The following is a 22647-nucleotide window of genomic DNA, read 5'->3' as shown; positions in this document are numbered from 1 at the left end:
AAAATATTGCCAAATTTATTTGTTTGAATATATACTCATTATTTGTTTTTTTTGTCGACCACTGACCAATGATGAATTAGCTTTTTATTTTTCACCTTTATTTCTTTTATTTCATCCGGACAGATTCATGATCTTTTGTAAGAGTTAACAACTAGTTTCTGAATTTATTTGTTGAATTTTTTCACCTTCAAATGTATTCTCACGGTTGGAAAACGATTTGTCATTACATTTCAGATTTTGTCTCCTTCTAATGCAACGATTTGGTTTCCTGTGGTTAGCTACTGCTACTGGTACCACTTCGATTTGTCACTACATTTCAGAGTTGTTCTTTGTGAACTCTCATCACACAATATTGCAGGTACTTATCTAATTTGTCACTAGTACTTAGTATTATTTATTTTGTTAGTATATGGTCGTTTGTGGTGGTTTTAACCGAAATTTCAGTGATAACAGATTACCTCTCTAAAAATTAAATGTTTCTCCCCCAGTCCCACTTTAGGAGTCCCATTTGAATTTGACACGAGTTTTAAAAATATAAAGGAAAGTCGGTGAAAAAAAAATAGTGCAATGTGAGTCTACTTTTATATATTAGTTTTATAATAAAATGTGAGTGAAAAAAAGTTAGTGGAATGTGCGGCCTATTACCATTTATGGAATATTCCAACCGGGATTCCTAAAGTGAGACATCCAAAAGTGGTAAACCAGGACTCTTGAAGTGGGACGGATGAGACGGAGGGAGTACCTCTGTTGCATAGTAGTGGACTGGAGTCAGTTTGTCATTTTGGTACGTTTCATATTAATAGAGTCATTTCCTTTTTTAGTAAAAGTCAACAAATTTCTTTTCACTTACTTTATTCTCTCTACTTTTTTTATCACTCTTACTTTATCTTTTTATTTAATACATTACACACATTTTTCTTAATCTCAATGCCGAAAAGAAATGTCTTCATTACTATAGAACGGAGGGAGTAAATGAGATCAATAAGTGTAGCAAAATAGACAACTTTTTGAAAATGACTAAATAAACCTACAATTCGATAATTTTTTGATACTTTGACTATCCTTGCAAATCTGCCCCTCTAGATCCAATTGTATTGTCCTTCAGGAGGCCTGAGACTGTGACCATCACTTCACACGTTTGTTGTGATTGTGTTAATTTGCCAAATATACTCATTATTTGTTTTTCTATGGCCTCTTTATTATTTTGTTTTACCAAGTACTACCTTAGTTCCGCTCAAAATATGCACAAATATTGAGTGACATGGAATTTTAAGAAAAATTATTTAGTACTACATTTGTTCCATAATAAGTGTCACATTTTGCCGTTTCGATCCGTTCCACAATAAGAGTCACATTCACTTTTACCGTAAATGCTAAGTACCTACATTCTACAAACCAACTCTACTCACATTTTATTATAAAATTAATATATATAAGTAGGAATCATAATCCACTAACTTATTCAACCTATTTGTTTTTACATTTCTTAAAACACGTGTCCACGCTAAATGTGACACTTAATGTGAGACGAATGTAGTATAATAGAGTAGAGAGAAGAAATGTAGTTGTGTGTTTTAATGAGGAGAGATGAGAGATGAGAGATGAATTTATTTCCAACAACGGAAGATAGACGTCTTATATAGGACAAATTGAAAAAGAAATGTGAATATATTAAATGTAACGTAGGAGAGGAAGTACTATTAATTTGTAAAATTGACAAGTTTTGGATTAAATTATAAAAGGACAAAGTTTCATGCATTTTTTAGGCGCTTCTATTTTCTTTTCTTGTTTTTAATAAATGCAGTTTAGAGTTGAATACTTGAAATCGAATGAAAACGGGCAAAAGTTAAGAAAAAAAGGTGAGATTCTAGAGGTCAAACTCAAAAAGAGAAAATAAAAACACTCCAATTAATAACAAGGTCAAAGATTATTTTAGTATTATTAATAATTTTAAAACAGCAATAAGAATAAATGACAGAAAAGGTAGAGGCGAAAAAGAGTCCTCTCTTTTCTTCCTTCACAATCACATCATATCCAAGCGCTCTCTCTCTTTCAACAAAGGCAGCAGAAGCAGATTCTCTCAACAGCTAGGAGCCATCCAAATGCAAAACCTTCATTAATTCTTTTCGATTACAAGTTTACAACCAACACAAATCAAATTTGTATACATTTAAGCATTATTTTTGAGGAAAACAGAAAAAGAGGAGAAATGGCATTATTGAGACTTCCTCATTTTGATTTTTTCAGACTCTCTCACTTTTCCACAGCAATTCCCATTACAGCTAGTGCTACTACTCTCAGCCATTTCGTTTCTCTCTCACCCCCTTCGCTTGGACATGGAAGATTTGCCGCTTCCTGCTACCGTTCTGTACGGATAAAAAAGGTATCTTTTTTGTTCCTCTCTCTCCTTCTTTTGCCTCTTTTTCTCTTGGAAATGCGAGTAGCTGTTGTTTAATCTTTGCATAAGGGGGTTTTGCGAAATGGGTCTTGCAAATTATTGTTTTGAAAGGGATAGAGATTTCAGCTTTGGTTTAATTTGGTGGATTATCTGTCGTTTCTCTTTGTTTTATGTTTTTTGGTTCTGTTTTTTAGGTTTCCCATTTGCTTATGAGTGAATTAGTGGTTTGATTTTTGTTGAATAGCTGTATTTTAAGCTGATTTGGGAGCCATAGATTATTGTTTTTTTGTTTACACATTGTAGCCATTTTTGTTTTTCCACTGTTGGATTGTCATCAATTTATTTTTGTTGTTAAAAGGAACTCTTACCATTTTGTTGGTAATTAGCAATTACATTGTTTAGAAAAGCAACAAGATCAGATCTTGATAATATAATCTGTGGAAAGAAACTAGTTTGGTAATAATGTTGGAAGCTTTCGAAGCCTGATGTTTCTCACTGATAACCAACAATTATTTAATCTAATTGATGCACATGTACTTTAATGCAAGAATTAATTTTTGCAAGACTTTTTAATTCTGTTTTGATCAATTTTCTAGTATTTGAGAACTCCAGAAGTGGAGTTTAGTCTTGTAATGTTGATAGTACGTTGCATCTTATGAATGTGCATTGGATAGCTTGAAAAATGGATGGTGATTTGTTGTTAGTTGGTTGTTTCAGCTGAATTTGTGCGTAATTAGGGCTTTCCGAAAATGGGTGATCAAAAGATTTCATTACTATGCCTAGCCTTATGACTTATGAGTATAAGTTGTTAGTCCATGTGTCGACTTGTAAATGATCATGCCAACTGAGGATAAATGTAATAAATGATTGAATGATTCCACGATGAAAGATGAAACAAGGAAACGTGTATTTATACGGCAATTGACCAATAACAACCCCTCCAACTCTTACCTATGTGGAACACAAAGTCTATTCATGTTGTGGTGTTCTACTGTTCTAGTGAAATCCACTTGTCTTAGACATATATTTCCACGCATCAGTTGGTTTTCACTAATCATTTACTACCAGGGGCCTGTGTTTTCTGTGTGGTGGTATAGTTTCTAATTGGATATGACGGACCACAGCAAAATATAGAGGAATTGGGAGATGACATCCAGATGTTAGGTTCAGATGAGGAAGTCTCGACTCAGATTCCAACTCAAGCCCAGTCTCTTGTTGAAGGGTCTGGAGCTGTTATGGTGTCTGAGTATAGACCTGCCACTGATGTAGACTACCTACAGGTATGTGCAAATTTATGTCTCAATCATTTAGACATGTCCTTTTTTATGGCTTTGTCAAAACTTGACGTACGCCGCTAATTAAGGTCCATTTTGACTGGATTAGAATACTAAACCGAGATTAATGAGCAACATATAACAATGGATTGTTATGTTTTTATTTTAGGAATTACTGGCAATTCAACAACAAGGCCCCAGAGCAATTGGTTTCTTTGGCACACGAAACATGGGGTTTATGCACCAAGAACTTATTGAGATTCTCAGCTATGCACTGGTCATAACTGTATGTACTTGAAACATTTTCAAATATAAGTATTACATATATGCATCATCATTTGAAAACTTTCAATAATCTTACAATATAATAATACAACAATGCTCTCATTTCAAACATTATTTGGACTCTAAATGAAAATCCTCTTTCATACCCTATACCCCAAAACCAAATGTTTAGCACTCCTATTACTCAACGAGCTTATTTCAATCGCATATGCTCCGGACTCTTCTCTGCTCTCCTTATGAATTCATACTGTGAATTCTCCATTGTTTTCTTTGCAGAAAAACCATATCTTCTCTTCAGGAGCATCGGGGACTAATGCTGCTGTTATTAGAGGAGCTCTTCGAGCTGAAAAACCAGAACTGCTAACTGTGATACTTCCACAAAGTTTGAAAAAGCAGCCTCCAGAGAGTCAGGAATTACTTTCCAAAGTAAGATCTGGAGATATGATTAATGCTAAATTTGCCGGGATTAATAAAATTTTGCTTATGTTCTTATCCAATATTGTGATTTTGCCTCTCCATGATATCTTCTATAACTATGAAATAACTGTTGTGATTCCTTTTGAGTTATTGGAATTTTGTTATTGCGTATAAATGTTCTCTCCCGTCTATAATTACTAAAATATGCCACTATAATTTCATATACAAGACGGGGTTGCTAGTTTAGGAAATGATATCAACTAAGATAGAAAGAGCATTGATGCCATGTATTCAATTATTTTAGAACTATGTAGAAATTAATTCGTAAAAATAATATGTAGCTTCTTTTTTTTTTTCTTTGGGTTACAGGTAAAAAATGTGATAGAGAAGCCTTACAACGACCATCTTCCGTTGATAGAGGCTAGCAGGTAGCACTTCGTTTCATCGATACTGCTCATTGCCCTTTGCTTTGAAGTATCATGCAGTTTTGTGAAGGAAAAAAAAATTGATCTTTCAAACTAACTTGTGTACCTAGTCATTCCATAAGCAAAGATTTTACTCATGTCAATAGGCAAAACTTTGTTGCAGGCTGTGTAACATGGACATCATCTCTCAAGTGCAGCAGGTCATCTGTTTTGCCTTTCACGACAGTAGGTTGCTCATGGAGACGTGTCAAGAGGCGAAGAACATGCGGAAGATTGTTACTCTGTTCTATCTGGATTGATCGAGGCTTTGCTCGCCCAGTTTATAACTTGAAATCTTGTTTTGCTTGTAGAGTAGAATGCACAAAACAGATGCTTTTTTTTTTTTTTTTTTTCTATCCAGATTTTAGAGAAATTTGAAATATATGTGGCCCAACCCCTCCAAATATTTGGGTGGAATATGATAGATTTCATCATCTTTTGACTATACAGAAAAGGCATCACTATTTAGGGCATGATTTTCAATGAAGCATAACAAATAATTGGCGGTATTAATTTAATTTAAACAACCTTTTTTAAGTTCCCATTTCTTTAATCAACATTTTACTTGACAAGTTGTACATCGTTTTAATTTTAACTTGACGATTACTACTTATAAATCTTAATGCACAACATGGTCATCTATAATTAGGGTTTTATGCTCCACAATTTGAATTTAATAGACCAGTGAGGCTGTCAACGTGATGCAAAATGTTTGGTAAAATGTAAAGAATTAAAATCTTACCTCATACTTGAGCATTCAAGAATCCTGATAATATTTATATAGCTAGTAGAATTTACAAAATGTCAGCAATATAAATGACAATTATCGCATATGATAAGCAGAAGCAATGCCGGTCAGCTGCAAATCTCAAGATAGTCGAAACAAAAAAGAGTGTCACCGGCATAAATAAACAAGGCCCATGATCATGGAGATTCCACGACATTAAGTAGGTAATGGTTCCTCCAGAACTGCAGTCAATACAAATAGGGTATAAAACTGTCTGGCCTTAACAATGCAGAGAGAGAGAGAGAGAGAGAGAGAGAGAGAGAGACCTTTTCTATGTTCAGAAGTTTCAGATGAAGAATGAGCAACAGTTTCTGATACGGCTGGGGCTTTGGTTGGCACATCAGGAAGGTCCAGCTCGTCTTCTTGTTCTTGAGAAGAAGGTGCTGGTGTTGCAGACGGAACTTTGGGCAGATCTAAGAGTGTTAACTGTACGACACAGAAATTCCTTTAGTTCACAGCATTTAATATTATACATAACTTTCATGTTGAAGATCAATATACAATAGTTTAGATTTGCGGTTAGATCCAACCGTGCCAGCACATATATAACATACGAAACTTGCCTAAAAAGCATACACAAGATTGTATTGAGCTAATAATATATCCTACAAGTCTGTAGAACAACCATCATGCTTTCCATAAAACGACTACCCAACAGAAACTGGACAATAATGTTCTAGTACTATAACTACGTTCATGTTAAATTCCAAACCGAAAACTGAAGCAATTGAGATAATAACAGTGGCATAAGGAAACGAAATAAAGACCTGAGCCTCTAGACCCTCGAATTCCGCTAAGACTTCCTCTTCATCTTCAGCCGATAGCTTCTCTCCCAGAATGGCATTAATTTCCTACACCAGAAAATAAAATAAAATCAGGGAGTATAGACTCATTGGAAAAGTAGAGAACAATGCCTAAGTGGATAGATAATACAGGTCTCACGGCAAATCATATTATATACAATCCTAATTTCTTCTTTAATTAGGTAATATGCCTTGCAAGGTGCTGATGTAAGTATAAGGACAGATGGTAGCATAAAGAATTGAAGATATTGTTATATTGCTTCACCAAGGCCGACTATTTAAAAGGAATCTGCACTTGCTTGGTAGTCAAAAGATAAAATGATTTTTGACATGTGGAAAAAACGACAGTAACTCGTTAGGAGTTTCTTGTGAAAGAAATAAAAGAATTGAATCTTTGTTAAGTATAATATATGACAATATGGAAGAAACATCACCAATCAACCATGTGACTCAGAACCATTTCAGCAGTGAAAACTCCACAGAACTTTATACGCTAAAGAATTCTATAGACAATACTAGTTGACTGACTGGCTGGGTAAGTGTGATTTAAGTTACTCCCTCGATCCCATAAAAATATGTGCACTTTCCATTTTTGGAAAGTTATCCCAATTTATTACCCCTATACATCAACTTATTTACAACTTATACCACCATTAAACACTAGTAATAATGTGGGTCCCACTATCTACTAACACTACTTTAACCACCCTTCTCCTCCTTTCTCTTACTTTACCAATTTTATCTTAATTCCCGTGCCATATCAAGCCCATATTTTTATGGGACGGAGGGAGTATAAAATATGAATCAGTGAAAGCAATATTTACTACCCAATTAATGGAAATAAACCCTGTAGCAATGTCAGGTAGAAATGGGATGACGAGATAGTGACACTCACTTCTTGGTAAGCTTTTGCCTCGGCAGAATCATCCATCAGTTTTTGAACATCATCAAGGCTTATCTCACTTTGCATCGCTTTAACTGCATTATTTCCAGTCTTCAAACTCTCAAAAACTGCCTTTTGCTTGCTTGCTAGTTCGACATCAGCTAACTGAAGTGAATCCAGCAGAATATACATGTCAAATCTAATACGTATAAGAAACCACCCAAAATGAAGAGAACCTGGCCGAAGTAGACTTACTTGCTGCTCTACATTGATAAGCCAGCCATCAACTTGCTTTAATAGGTCTTCTTGAACCTTCTTCTTTTTCAATGCTAACAATGCCCTGTCTTTCTTCTTTTCCCGAAGTAAATCTTTTGCAGCTTGCTTTTCAGCATCAATGACAGCCTCTAGCTGAAAGTGTCAAAGGCAGAAATGTTAATAGATCTCATATGACACTGACCACCAGTAGCTTGTCAAGGAAAAAAAATCACTAAACAATGACAATGACTTAGCCTATTTATTACCTAATGACCAGTGCTGATTACTGGTTGATTAAGTTTTAACAACTAAAAATCAGCATACTTACTACATAATGATCCTTGGTGATTTTTAAGATCCCAGCTTAAAGTGGAATCGTTGCCAGCCATTCAGTCATGATCTCAAAATAATCAATTTTGTTGATTTTTGCTCAAATATAACATCACCACAAGGTTATTTTTGCATCCGTTAACAATAATTACTCACCCCGTCCCACTATAACCGAGTCGTGATCTTATTTTTGGTCGTCCCACTATAAGTGAGTCGTTTTCTTTTTGGTTGCCCCACTATAAGGGAGTACCTAAAGAAGTGTTATCTGTTGTTTAGTAAAAGAGAATATAACATTGGATACATCCCCTATGAACTAAAGACAAGGGGATTATCAGCTATGATTTCCAATCATAGCAATCAATATTACTAAATCAATTCCCATTACAGATTAGCAGTCCCCGGGGATAAGTTCACAAAAAAAAAAAAAAAATCCCCAAATTCGAACAATTCCACACAAATTGAAGATGATGAAGAGCGACACAAAAACTCAAATTGAGTTCATACATTAATTAGAACAAGATTAATGAAACACGATGAAATCGCACCTGCTGCTGGTATTGACCGAGCTTGCGGCGTTGGGTTTTGAGGGAAAGAATGGCTCTGTCCACCTCCGTGATCATCGGTTTTTTCACAAACACATTCCCCATTCCATTCACTCAATCCCTTTCAGAAAGGTAGTATGAGTAATAGATATCATGGAGAATTGGAGATTATGGAATTGGACAAAAACGAAATTGAAATAGACTGTAGCCAATTTCCATTTCCCAATAATTTAATTATTTTCATTTCGAGAAATTGATTTCAAAAGGTAGTGAATTTATATTATTATGCGATCGCAGAACAATATAGAATTTCAAAAGAAAATTAAGAAATAGAATTACTAATGAGTGCTTTATTTATCTTGTGATTCTCAAATTTTCAACTTTGGTAGAATAAATTAAAAATAAATCAATTTTGTGTTGAATGAAAGTATTAAAAATTTTGTTCATACCAAAAAAGTGTAGAGCTTTGAGATATAATTTAAAACTAAAGTGTCAACTTTTTCAAAAGCATTATAAGTAATTGAATATTGAAATATTTTTAAATCTAGATCCAATGTTGGAGGCTAGCATCAAAACACAACACTAATAATGTAATGATCTTAAATCCAAGAACTACATACTTTGGTGTTTTAATTGTAAATGAATTTTGAATTCGAAAACTAAGGAAGCAAATAACATTACACTATCGATTACTATCGTAGGTTACAAAAGGTCTAATATCCTGATTTTGCTCAAACACTTTCATATCCTCCTTGCTTAAATGCACCCACGCCTCAATTCCATCCCCATCTCCGTTCCCCATCAGAATCGTCATGTCTTGAGCGTGCATTGGAGCGACACCGACCCAAACCGGCTTCCCCCATCCGAAATCCGCTTCATAGAATCCAAACTTACTCCAATCGCTAAACCATAGAGTCGTGGCACCAACTCCGGGAAGTGCATTCGCCACCGGTTTCAAAGAGGCACCGCCAAAACCAATCCGACTACACTTTGCTATGGCCTTCCCAATAGCCTCCTCCATCAGATCCACCAGTCCCTGAATCCCCATCTCTGGCCCCGCAGGGCAGCTGCTAACCGCCTGCAACACAATATTACCACATGCATGTTTCTGCAGAGGTGGCACTGTTCTCCCCCTCATGTTAACTGCATGACTGATGTAACAGCCGTCTCCAGATCGGCCAATCAGCGCTTTCGCTATCACAGCAGACACCACCACCACCTTCGAAACCATCCCTCCCCCGTCTTTAACCCTTAACTTCGACCTAGCCCTGTCTATACCTTCCTTGTTAAAGCAAAACCTTCTACACACTATCCCATGATTTCCCTCCGTTCTGGAAGATTCCACTTTAGACCAATTTCTTCCAGGGAAAAGCGCGGTAGATTCATAAAAAGTTGGGATAGCATCAGGACCTGCTGGAGGAAAAAGTTGGATAACAACAAGACTGATGTTCATAAAAAGTTGGGATAGCAGCAAGACTGATGTTCTCACCTGAACTGCTGGAGGCATTCCACCAGGCAGAAATGAACGTCGAGAGTGAACAAGTGTCGAATATCCTGTGCGAGACGCTGACGCCAATCACCAATCCACCGCATTTCAGATGTGTGATCTGAACTGAAAGCAGAGGATCCGATTCTCCATCCATTTGGTGAGATCGGCGTGGAAGGAGATCGTTCAGTTGTTCACTTGTCCCGACAATGTTGGCCAGCTCCACATCTGGGGCTTCTGCTTCCACAAACTCGACACCCTCGTCGCTGCAGTTGATGGACTGATCGGTCTTTATGTATCTTCCGGCAAGGACGTAGAATTGTGGGAGGATCTTCTGCAGAGATTCTTCGAGTTTTTGAGTTATTCGGGGTGGTTTTGATGGATAGAATAAAATGACGCCGATGTTGGTGGATGGAGCAAGCTCATCTATGCATGAGATTTTGTAGTTTTGGAGGTTTTGAGGAGTTGGGGAAGATGGTTTGATCAATTTTCTTCTTACTACGTTTGCTCTCATGGTTGCTAAACAAGAAAGTGTAAATCTAGATCTAAGTGTTTTCAAATTTCAAACATGAAGCATCTGTATTTTTTAGTATCAAACAATAGACGACAAGACAAGCACTAAAAATATCTAAGGCTGTCAGTTTTCATGTTGTTAACTTTGGTGAATGATAACACACAAAGAACAAAGAACAAATGGTACTCCCTCCGTCCTCTCCCCGATTAAAGTCACACTTTCTCATTTCGGTCCGTCCCCAATTAAGAGTCACACTTCATTTTTACCATAAATGGTAAGTAGGTCTCACATTCCACTAACTCACTTCACTCACATTTTATTATAAAATCAATATAAAATAGTGGGTCTCACATTCGACTAACTTTTTCAACCAACTTTTCTTTACATTTCTTAAAACCCGTACCCGGTCAAGGTGTGACTCTTAATCGGGGACGGAGGGAGTATTATTTAAGTATGATTAGTTGAGAAGTTATATCTTTCGGCCCAATCCTTAAGTGTTTTTATAATATGAATAACTGCTACTAAACGCCTATAAATCCACATCCTCTGTTAGAAAATTAATACTCCCTCCGTCCCAAGGTATTAGACCAACTTTCCTTTTTGGGATGTCCCAACATATTAACTCATTTCTTTTTTTTTAGCAAAAAACATCTATCTTATTTTATTCTCCATCTACTTTTTTCTCTCTTCTCTCCCCTACTTTTTCCCTCTCTCATACTTTACTCTCTCCACTTTAACTATTTAAATATATTGTCCTTAAATCATGTGCCCAAAAGAAGTGAGTCTAATACTCCGAGACGGAGGGAGTACAAGTAATCAAATATAAATACATGAACACGTGAATTATTTACCTAATTTGTTATAATGTGTTGTTGGAAATTTGGAATTCACCTAATTAGAGTAATCTGATAAAAATTAAATGTATTTAGTTTATTATGAAAATAAGCGTGGATACTATATGAGATTTTCTATTTCTTGAAGGATCGAACAGAAAATAAAAGTTCTTATATGCATATAAATATAAGCTAGGTAGGGACGTAAGGTTATGGTCTTTGATCGTTTGGAAAATCCATAGGTGTTGCAATACAATTTTGGTGTGCAATTTTACTATTTAATTCTAGATAAATCAAGGTATGTTTCCGCCTTATAGTTAACAATCCTTCTGTTCTTGATTAATCATTATAGTGATGTTTTGTTTTTTGTCAAAAGGGGAAATGACTCAACTTAGTTGGGATATTTCAAAAAGGAATGCGATTCAGCTTAGTTTGGACGGAATAAGTAATAAATAGTAAGTAGTATTTTAATTGTATGAGTTCATATCAAATTATACATAATTTAAATCTAATAAAGTGTACTACTAGTATTTTAGTAGTATTGAATTATTTTAATTGATATGAAAGATTATTAATGGGTGATTTAAGTCGTAAAAATTGGATCTTTAATGCATATATATACTATGCATGCGTATATATATTGTGTATATTATTAGTGGGGCATTGTGTATACTATTCAAATTTTCCATATTTTGTGCCGTTAACTCCGTGGTAGTGCATTCTTCCAGCTGGAGAGTGAATTCCATTTGTCTAAATACTCCCATCCGTCCATGAAAATTTGTCTCAGTTTTTCATTTTCGTCCGTCCCCCAAAATTTGTCTCATTTCACTTTTACCATTTTTGGTAGTGGACCTCATATTCCACTAACTCATTCCTACCTACATTTTATTATAAAACTAATACTTTAAAAGTAGGACCCACAATCCACTAACTTTTTCAACTCACTTTCCATTACATTTCTTAAAACTCATACCCGGTCAAACCGGGACGAATTTTCGTGGACGGAGGGAGTATTATATTTAGTGGGATGTACCACATCATATATACACCTTGGTATGTCTAGTATGTGGAATATTTTCTCCTCCGTCCAACAAGAATATGCACTTTTTTCTTTTTTAGTAAGCCCTATAAGAATATCCATTTTCTAATTTTGGAAAGTCATCTCTCTAATGAGGTGGGTCCATTCTCCACTAACAATACTGTCATGTTTGGTTGTCAGGATTCTATTTGAGAAAGTAATCTGATTCCTTACGTTTTAAATTCTTGTGTTTGTTTTGAATTTTAATTAAACTGGGAAAGTAATCAGAATCCGGGAACAAGGAAAGTTAGTACTCCCTCCGTCCCACTTAAAATGACACGTTTTCCTTTTTAGTTTGTACCAACTAAGATGACACATTTCCTTTTTTTGGAAACTTTCTCTCTCCAATTAATACACTTAACCACTTTGTCTCACACATTAAAATATCCATCTTTCTTTCTCTCTCTATTTTAATACTTACACACACCTTTTCTCTCTCCAAATAAACACATTAACCAATAACTCTTAAAATCCTATGCCGACTAAGGAATGTGTCATCTTAGCTGGGACGGAGGGAGTACAACTTTCCAGGATTCAGAATCCTAGCTTTTCTTAGGTATTCTCTTTTCCAACTTTGGAATTCTTACATATTTAATGCAATATTATTATTATTATTATTAAATATAATATTTTAATAATAATTTAGAATTATAAATCATCCACAATTTCAGTAAAATAAATAACTATAATTAAATTTATTATAATTATAACTATATTATTATAAATGTTATTATCATAATAGTAATTAATAATTTATTAAATAATTAAAATATAATTATAATATAAATGATATAATAATAAATAATTATTACTATTATTTTATAAATTAATAATTATTCAATAAAATCGCAGTGAAATTTAAATTGTATAATTTATTTAATTATAATATCCGTAATTATTATAATTAAAATTATTATAATTTAATAAATTTAAATAATAATAGTAATAATAATAATAATAATAATAATAATAATCTATTTATTATTATAACCATTTATGATTATAATAATCCATGTAACTATTATGAAAATTATATTTTTATATATTATGATGGTGATTCATATTTAAATTATCCATCGTAATAATAAATATAATTATTATCATTTGTAATAATAATTTATTAAAATTTTAATTTTTTTTTTATAGATAAAAAATAATAAGTAGTAGTATATTTTTAGTTTGGAGTTTAAATTAAATGTAAAATATAAAATCTTGATATATTCCAAACACGGGAAAGAATTTATTAGGAATCATATTCCCGAGATTCATTTTTCCTGGAATAATTTTCCTTTCCAACTTTACTTTCTTGTCAACCAAATATGACCTAATTACTTTTTCTCTCCATCTCTCTCTTACCTCATCATTTTTACATTAAAATCTGTGCTGAACTTAAAGTGCATATTCTTTGGAGACGAAGAAAATAAAAGAGAATAAGAAAAAGGTTGCTAAAAATAAAAGTGAAATATTTGTATGAGATGGATGAAAAAGGAAATATGATCTATTCTTATAAAATTGAGTTAGTACTTCCAATATTGTATATACAAATGTGTTAATTTATCAGTACTACTTGATAATTGCTTTAAGATTTGGTTAGTTGACTTTTAGAGATATTATCTCAGATGTTATTCGATACTCCATAGATAGGCGTATTTTATTTGTTTAGATATTACTCTCTCCGTCCATAAAAAATAGATCATTTTTGATATTTTGGGACGTTCAAAAAAATAGATAACTTTCTAAAAATGGAAAGTTTATTTCTCATATTTTTCCCACTTTTTTTTCCCTCTCTCATACTTTACTTACCTTTTCTCCCTCTCTCTCTTACTTTACCTACTTTTTCCCATCCTCTCTCTTACTTTACCAATTCTACATTAAAACTCGTGCCGAACAACAATAGATCTATTGTTTGTGGACGGAGGGAGTATGAATTATGATAGATTTATAGTTTTAAATTCAATAGGGGTGATTTTATTTGGAAGATTAATACTCCCCCCGTTCCGACTAAGATGACACATTTCTTAGTCGGCAAGAGATTTTAGAAGTTATTGGTTAATGTATTTAATTGGAGAGAGAAAAAAGTAATGTAAGCAATAAAATAGATAGAGAAAGAAAGATAAATATTTAAATAGGAGTGGGAAAAATGGTTGAGTGTATTAATTGGAGAGAAAAAGTTGCCAAAAAAGGAAATGTGTCATCTTAGTTGGAACAAACTAAAAAGGAAAACGTGTCATCTTAGTTGGGACAGAGGGAGTACATAAGAAGAGGCCTTCTCGACAAGGCCAGAAATGTGTTCGAGGAAGGGATGACCACAGTATCACCGTGAGGTCGTATTCGCAATTTGAGGAGAGTGCGTTTCCTATTAAAATGAATAACATGTATTATGTTAAAAGAATGAGAATGATGTGCATATGTTGTTGGAGATATATGAACATCTAGGTGGTGTTCGGTTGCCAAGATTAAATCTCATGATTAAATATGTATCATGTTTGGTTCATAAGATTGACCCCTACAACTTAATTTTAGATGGATAGTCTCATGATAATTAGTTATAGCCGCACCCTCCAACTAAAATAATCCCACAACTTAATTCTAGATGGATAGTCTCATGGTATTAATCATGGCAACCGAACGCTACCTACTTATACACAAGCTAGTCATGTCCAGTTCAATTAATGGACTTATGCTACTTTTTTTTGTCATGACAAAATGAAATTACTCATTTTACCGATACTATCAAGAAACAAAATTACAGCTCATTTTGGATTTTATAGCATAGGCTCCATTCGTAATTACTTTTGTGTGCTAATCAAATTGTGAATTAATTTTATAAACTTTGAGTAACTACAATTTTTTGTACTTGGTATAAAATTACTCAGATTTCAATGAATTTTCTTGATAATATTTTCGAAAATTGAAACTTCGTTTTCTTGTATTTCGAGATAGAAATCAGTTACAAATTTATTACTATGATTTTATAAATTTCTCAGAGATATTATCTGAATTCTAATTGTCTAAAATTAAACTTATGTGTATAATTTATTCCCCCACATTTTCCTCACTAAAATTATAGAAAGACAAAATAAATTATTACTACTACTTTTCTACTGTTTTACTAATAATTTATCAACATTTTGACCAGTGATTTGAATTTAATTTAAGATTTTAAGAATGTTAATATTACTGTCAATCATTATGCCCATCCTTTTTTCAGCATTACTATATCAACTAACTCATAGTAATCATTAAAATTTTGACATGCTCAATTTAAACTATCAACATTAACATAATCTTCCGAGAACGTCAAAATCGTAGCCTTAACAAGGGTGCCTGCAAAATTTATCTATCAGCAGGAAACAAGATTTCACTATACTAAAAACCAAAATACAAAATTCCACATTTACAGAAATCCAACTACAAAATTCAACATATAGTATTAACATAACCTTCCAAGAACATCAAATTCATATCCACAACACTCCAAGTACAAAATCCAACATTTGCATAACTCAACTATAAAATCCATCATTTACAGTCAAAATGATAAAAAAAACTAGACAAATGATACCAAATTCTTGTTCTTCCAACCAAACGTATCCAAATCATCAAAAAAAAGAGCCAGCTCCTATGCCAAAGGTTTCCAAGTCAAAAGCGTTGATACGAAGTTTCTTCAGCCTAGTTGAATGCTTTAGAATCGCATTCAATAACTTCAACTTGTTGGAATCTATGTTCGGTCAATGAACTTTGACAAATTATAATTTCAACGAGATATTTAATTTTGTAAAATTAAATGATATAGCGTCGATCTACGTTCGGAGTAGATGACCGTGGTATATTTATTTTCTCAAATCCGATTCCCGGTGAGTGAGAAATAATTGATTAAAGTTGTGCAAAATTGCAAACTTAATGAGCTATGAGAGAAGCTTAGGGAATAATTAAGAGAGTTAATTATCCCACATTGAAAGTTACAACCTTATTAAACTAGTACTCCCTCCGTCCCAAGATAAGTAACTCGTATTCCTTTTTGGGGTGTCCCACTATAAGTGACCTATTTCCATTTTTAGCAAAAAAGTCATCTCTCTTACTTTATTCTCCACCTACTTTATTCTCTCTTCTCTCCTCTACTTTTCTCTCTCTCATACTTTACTCTCTCCACTTTAACTTATTTAAATACCATTCCTTAAATCCCGTGCCCAAAAAAAGTAGGTTACTTATCTTGGGACGGAGGGAGTATTTAATAAGAAGGATTATTACATGTAATAATTATAGTGGACTAAGATGGGCTGTAAGAGCCCACACGCGCGCGCCGCCCGTCCCGACGCGAGCCGCGTGCCGCGAGTCTCGAGCCAGCGCCCGTGCCTTTGGACTTGGACTTGGATCTTGGCAATTGGTCTTTGGTCTTTGGGTGGTCTTTGGGTATGTTCGTGGGCTTGGTGCTTGGGCCTAGTTGTGGGCTTGGCCCACGGCTAGTGGGTCTATTTCTTTTTAGACCACCACCGTTTCCACGTCAGCGAGCCAAGCGGGATGACACCTCGTCAGTATGACACGCGGTAAGCCAACGTGGCTGACACGTGATAGTCCACATCATGAACGAATCTAGAAGCTTCTAGATTCAGACTCTCAGCTCTGTTCTCAGCTCTGTAACGGCTTGTAACGCCTCGTAACCGACGACCGTTACGGTCTAGCATTGATGACAGCCATCAAGGCTGTGTTGACCCCTGCAGTGGACCGAACCTATAAATAGGCTAGCCATTCCATGCATTCTACACACATCAAACACTAGAAAGCATTCTGCATCATAAGCTCTCTCCCTCTCTGCATTGTTTTTCTGTCGAAAGCTCTGCCCTCTCCTCCATCCAGTTCGCCGGAGCTCTGTTGATAGCGGTGCTGCTTCACCAGAGACGTAGCCGTTTTATCTTTGGGGACGAAACGCCAATCCGAAGAGCACTACCGGGGCGTATCTCGTCTTGCGGAAAGAGGCCTCCTCGACTCGGCTATTTCCTGTTCTACAGTTTACTGTTTCCCGTTTGTAATTTTCGTTTCAGTTCTTTTCTGTATTCCTTCTTGGGTTGTATTACGCCCGGTTATCTCTTGTAACTCCATAAGACCAACAATCGCAAGACGAGATATAACTTGCTTTTGAAGGGATTTGGACCTAAAACTGAAACTAAAACTTTCGAAACTTTAATCACCTTTGCTGGAGATGTCGACTGAATCCAATACCGCGCTGCCACCAATCCGGCCACCACCGCCGCCATCATTTCCTCCACCATGGCATCCACCACGATGATGCCAACTCCCGGGCTCTATCCATCTTCATCAACAACCCCTTGGGTGCACACTAATACCCAGGGGCTCACTGGTGGATCCACCTCGAGTGGGTCGGTTGGTTCCACTTTTAGTGGTTCCTTCGGATCCTTTAATGGATCGAGTGTTGGGGCCTTCGGGTCTCACACGAATACGGGGACCTTCGAGTCTCACGCGACTACTTGGGCCTTCGGGTCTCATGCGAGTGTTGGAACCTTCGGGTTCAACACGGGCTTTGGCTCCTTCGGGACCAATGCGACCATGGCGGGCTCTACGCCCAACATGAATGGTGGGGGCTCTATGCCCAACCATGTTGTTGGCTCCTTCGGGGGCAACGGAATTGGTTCCTTCCAAGGACCAAGTGTGGCACCTTTGGCACCAAGAATGATGTCACCCGCCGAAAAACCACCTAAATTTGGAGGAGCTGACTTCAAGAGGTGGTACCAAAAGATGTTGTTCTACTTAACAACATTAGGCATCACCAACTTCCTCACGGAGAACGAGCCGCCCGCGCCAAGTGATCAAGAGACAAGTGTTGAGGTCATGGCGGACTATGAAGCATGACGCAAATGAGATTATCTTTGTAAAAATTTTATTCTAAGTGCATTAGATGATAGTTTGTACAATGTATACTCCCTTGTAACCACATCCAAAGAAATGTGGGAAAGCCTAGAAAAGAAGTATAGTATAGACAATGCTGCCGGTACGAAACATGTTGTAGTATCCAAGTTCATGGACTACAAAATGGTCGACTCTAGACCGGTCATGGAACAAGTACAAGAGTTCCAAATGATCATCCACGGACTCGCGGCTGAAGGGATGAATTTGCCCGACAACTTTGTTCGGTGCATACTTATTGAGAAACTCCCTCCTAGTTGGAAGGACTTCAAGCACTACCTCAAGCACAAGCGAAAGAAGATGAGTCTTGAAGACTTGATCGTGAAGCTGTGCATCGAAGCGGATGTGCGCAAGATCGATCAAAAGGTCAAGGGCTTTAGCCCACTTGATGACAAGGCCAACTTGTTGGAGCGGGGCGGACCCTCCAACAAACGCCCCCGCCCAAATCTGAAAGACAAAGGGAAGGGCAAGCAGCCTGCAAAGAAATTTGAAGGCGAGTGCTACAAGTGTGGCAAAATTGGCCACTTTGCCAAAGACTGCCGCAGCAAGAAGAAGAAGCCGGCAGCCCACGTTGTTGAGAAAGAGTTCAAGGACTGGAATGAAGATGACCTCGTTGCCGTGGTCACTGAAGAAGTCAACATTGTTGACAACAAGGGCGGCTGGTACATCGACACCGGCGCTACTGCTCATGTTTGCTCAGATAGGAGCAAGTTTGATTCCTACACTGCTGTTGAAGGGAGGAAGATCAACATGGGGAATCAAGCATCGTCCGAGGTCCTCGGCATTGGCAACGTGATTCTCATGATGACGTCTGGCGTCACTATCACTTTGAAGGATGTGCTGCATGTCCCGGACATCCGCAATAACCTAGTGTCAGGATCAATACTAGTTAATAAGGGGTTTAAACTTGTATTCGAGTCTGATAGGTTTGCTTTGTACAAGTTTGGGAAGTCCCTCGGAAAAAGTTATGTAACCGACGGACTTTTCAAGCTTAGTGTGGCTACGCGCCTTGTTCCAAAGCCTTTGGCTAACAATAATAATAAAGCATCTACTTTCTCTTATTTGACCGAGTCTTCAAATTTGTGGCATTGTAGACTGGGACATGTAAATTCAAAAGCCGTTAAAAGATTGGTGAACTTAGATTTACTAAAGGCAATTGAAGTGGATAGCCAAGACAAATGTGAAATATGTCTTGAGGCTAAAATGACTAAGTTACCGTTTCACTCAGTTGAACGAAAAATAAAACCCCTTGAATTAATTCACACGGATGTATGTGATTTAAGGATGGTGCAAACTAGAGGTGGTAAAAAGTACTTTATCACTTTTATAGATGACTGCACAAGATATTGCTACATGCATTTATCTTTTAAGAAGTAAAGATGAAGCAATTGAAGCGTTCAAAAATTATAAGAACGAAGTTGAGAATCAACTTGGTTGTAAAATCAAAGCGATTCGAAGTGATAGAGGAGGCGAGTATGTAGCCCCGTTTGAGGAGTTATGCAACGCAAGTGGTATAATTCATCAAACAACAGCTCCATACTCACCACAATCTAATGGTGTAGCAGAACGCAAAAATAAAACTCTAAAAGAGATGATGAATGCATTGCTACTAAGTTCAGGATTACTCCAAAACATGTGGGGGGGAGGCTATTTTGACAGCCAACTATATCCTAAACAAGATTCCACTCAAAGGAAAAGACATCACTCCTTATGAGTTATGGAAATGAAGGAAACCATCATACAAATACCTCAAAGTGTGGGGGTGTTTGGCGAAAGTGATGGTTCCCCCGCCCAAAGAAGTCACAATTGGACCTAAAACGGTTGATTGTATCTTCATTGGATATGCACATAACAGTAGTGCATATAGATTTGTTGTTCACAAGTCTGAAATATCGACTATCACAGTAGGAACAACAATCGAGTCAAGGAATGCCGTATTTCTCGAAAATACATTTCCTTGCAAGGACAAAGAAGAAGTCCCAAACAATTCTGAAACAAGAATTGAAGATGAGGCCACTAGTTCTAAAACAGTGGATAAAGCCACTAGTTCTAAATCCACGGATGAAGAGCCAAAATCACGCAAGCGAGTGAGACCTGATCCAAGTGATGCAGTACTAAGACGTGGTAGTAGAGTCAGAAAATCAAAAACGTTTGGTCCTGACTACATTGCTTTTATGTTGGATGAAGAGCCAACGTCAACAAAAGTAGCCTTCGATGGCCCAGACGGGTTACATTGGAGAGAAGCTGTTCAAAGCGAAATTGATTCAATTTTGCTAAACCACACTTGGGTGTTGGTTGATTTGCCCGAGGTGCGAAACCTTTAGGGTGCAAATGGGTGCTTAAAAGAAAATTTAAGGCCGATGGAACAGTGGATAAGTATAAAGCCCGACTAGTTGTAAAGGGTTTTAAACAAAAGGAAGGACATGACTTCTTCGATACCTATTCACCTGTAACGAGGATTACATCTATCCGAGTGCTTCTCGCGATTGCTGCATTGCACAATCTTGAGATTCATCAAATGGATGTTAAGACTGCGTTTCTAAATGGTGAACTAGAGGATGAAATCTATATGGAACAACCCGAAGGGTTTGTAGTGCCCGGACAAGAGAAGAAGGTATGTAAACTGGTTAAGTCCCTCTATGGATTAAAACAAGCGCCGTTGCATTGGTACTTGAAGTTTGATAATGTGATGTTATCAAATGAGTTTAAAATCAACGAGTGCGACAAATGTGTCTATATTAAGAGCACTGATAACGGGCACGTTATAGTGTGTCTTTACGTTGATGACATGTTAATCATGGGTAGTAACACTCAAGTGATTAACGAGACAAAAGCCATGTTAAAGAGGAACTTTGACATGAAAGACATGGGTCTAGCCGATGTAATTCTTGGAATGAAAATTCTAAGAACATCCGATGGAATCATCTTAACTTAATCACATTATGTTGAGAAGATATTGAAGAAATTCAATGCCTATGATGGCGCGCCGGTTAAGACTCCGATTGAACTCAATGTTCACTTGAGCAAAAACAAGGGCGAACCCGTTGCACAAGAAGAATATGCACGGGTCATTGGGTGCATTATGTGCTTTACTAATTGCACTCGGCCGGATATTGCTTGTGCCGTGAACAAGTTGAGTCGCTACACGAGTAATCCAAGCAAAGAGCATTGGAGAGTTCTTGTAAGGGTTTTGAGATATCTAAAACATACTCAAAATCATGGGCTACACTTTTCGAGATACCCCCCGGTACTTGAAGGGTACTGTGATGCGAATTGGATATCCGACAATAAGGACTCACTTTCAACAAGTGGATACGTCTTTACTATTGGGGGTGGGGCTGTCTCGTGGAAATCCACGAAACAGACATGTATAGCCCGTTCAACTATGGAATCAGAATTCATAGCTTTAGATAAAGCTGGGGAAGAAGCCGAATGGCTTAAGAACTTCCTTGAGGATATTCCAGGTTGGTGTAAGACAGTGCCTCCAGTGTTGATTCACTGTGATAGCCAAGCCGCTATCTGGAGGGAAAATAATGGCTTCTATAACTGTAAGTCTCAACACATTCGTCGACGACATAATACCGTAAAACATTTGATCACAACAGGCGTGATTACAATTGACTATGTGAAGTCAATAGATAATCTAGCGGATCCGCTAACCAAAGGGTTAAATCGTGATCAAATGAATAAGTTGCTAGAGGAAATGGGTTTGAAATCCACAAACTAAAGAATTGTCATAGTGGTAACCCAACCATGATGACTGGAGATCCCAAGAACTTGGTTCAATAGGAAAACTAAGCTATGAGAGTTCGTGTGAAAAAACTCATCTACATCTATTCCCTAAAGAGCAATAGAGTGTTAAAAAACTTGCCTTGTGGTGAGGATAAGTCTATGACTTTTAATGATTCCTAAAGATCTCAAGGAGATTGAGTTCTCAAAGAGACCGAGTAGGGCAAGATACTCGAGTAGGAATCACCTATGTAAGTGTGAAGTGTGGCCGCTTCAAATTACACACTTATGAATCCAAAGTGGTGTCCAAGGCCGCAAAGGACACAAAATGTGAGAACGGATGAGGTTGAGGTGTTTAAGTGTTAACACCATTGACTAGGTGCACGTCGTGGGGGACTAGTTCAAAGCATCGTGCTACTAGGCCGCCTGTGTATCCGATGGCGTTGACTATGGAAGGTTCAAAGCTAAAATCTACCTATCCTTATGCTTATATACCTCTCGAGGGTTGAGCTTGGGTCTGCATGCATATGCATCTGGCTATTTCCACTCATGTGGGGGATTGTTGGAATCTATGTTCGGTCAATGAACTCTGACCAATTATAATTTCAACGAGACATTTAATTTTGTAAAATTAAATGACATAGCGT

General features: G+C 36.6%; 3 protein-coding genes across 4 annotated transcripts; 1 reads left to right on the top strand and 2 right to left on the bottom strand.

Annotated features, from left to right (window-relative positions):
* The first annotated feature begins 1999 nt into the window (after positions 1–1999).
* Positions 2000–5272, top strand: LOC125190228 (uncharacterized). Of its 2 annotated transcripts, none has more exons than XM_048087472.2 (6): positions 2000–2383; positions 3523–3678; positions 3842–3958; positions 4234–4383; positions 4744–4802; positions 4963–5272. In XM_048087472.2, the coding sequence occupies exons 1-6, from the start codon at positions 2210–2212 to the stop codon at positions 5096–5098; spliced, it is 792 nt and encodes a 263-aa protein (XP_047943429.1). In that variant the 5' UTR covers positions 2000–2209; the 3' UTR covers positions 5099–5272. The 2 variants fall into 2 exon arrangements, with proteins under 2 accessions (XP_047943429.1, XP_047943428.1); XM_048087471.2 differs by having other exon boundaries at positions 2002–2383; positions 3496–3678.
* A 289-nt stretch (positions 5273–5561) lies between these two features.
* LOC125190229 (vacuolar protein sorting-associated protein 20 homolog 2-like) lies at positions 5562–8665 on the bottom strand. Its single transcript, XM_048087475.2, has 6 exons — positions 8442–8665; positions 7567–7719; positions 7324–7476; positions 6393–6476; positions 5892–6051; positions 5562–5807 (listed from the first exon to the last, which is right to left on the bottom strand). The coding sequence occupies exons 1-6, from the start codon at positions 8541–8543 to the stop codon at positions 5782–5784; spliced, it is 678 nt and encodes a 225-aa protein (XP_047943432.1). The 5' UTR covers positions 8544–8665; the 3' UTR covers positions 5562–5781.
* Positions 8666–9002: 337 nt separating this feature from the next.
* On the bottom strand, positions 9003–10517 carry LOC125187827 (pelargonidin 3-O-(6-caffeoylglucoside) 5-O-(6-O-malonylglucoside) 4'''-malonyltransferase-like). The gene is made up of 2 exons (XM_048084472.2): positions 9928–10517; positions 9003–9848 (listed from the first exon to the last, which is right to left on the bottom strand). Exons 1-2 carry the CDS (start codon positions 10436–10438, stop codon positions 9121–9123), a joined length of 1239 nt encoding a protein of 412 aa, XP_047940429.1. The 5' UTR covers positions 10439–10517; the 3' UTR covers positions 9003–9120.
* Between the last annotated feature and the right edge of the window lie 12130 nt (positions 10518–22647).

The sequence above is a fragment of the Salvia hispanica genome, chromosome 5 (genome assembly GCF_029641045.1).
Source record: "Salvia hispanica isolate PSC_SH4W2 chromosome 5, Shi_PSC_v1, whole genome shotgun sequence".
Classification (NCBI taxonomy): domain Eukaryota; kingdom Viridiplantae; phylum Streptophyta; class Magnoliopsida; order Lamiales; family Lamiaceae; genus Salvia; species Salvia hispanica.
The sequence above is the reverse complement of the archived record's forward strand: the minus strand, read 5'-3'. Positions and strand labels throughout refer to the sequence as shown.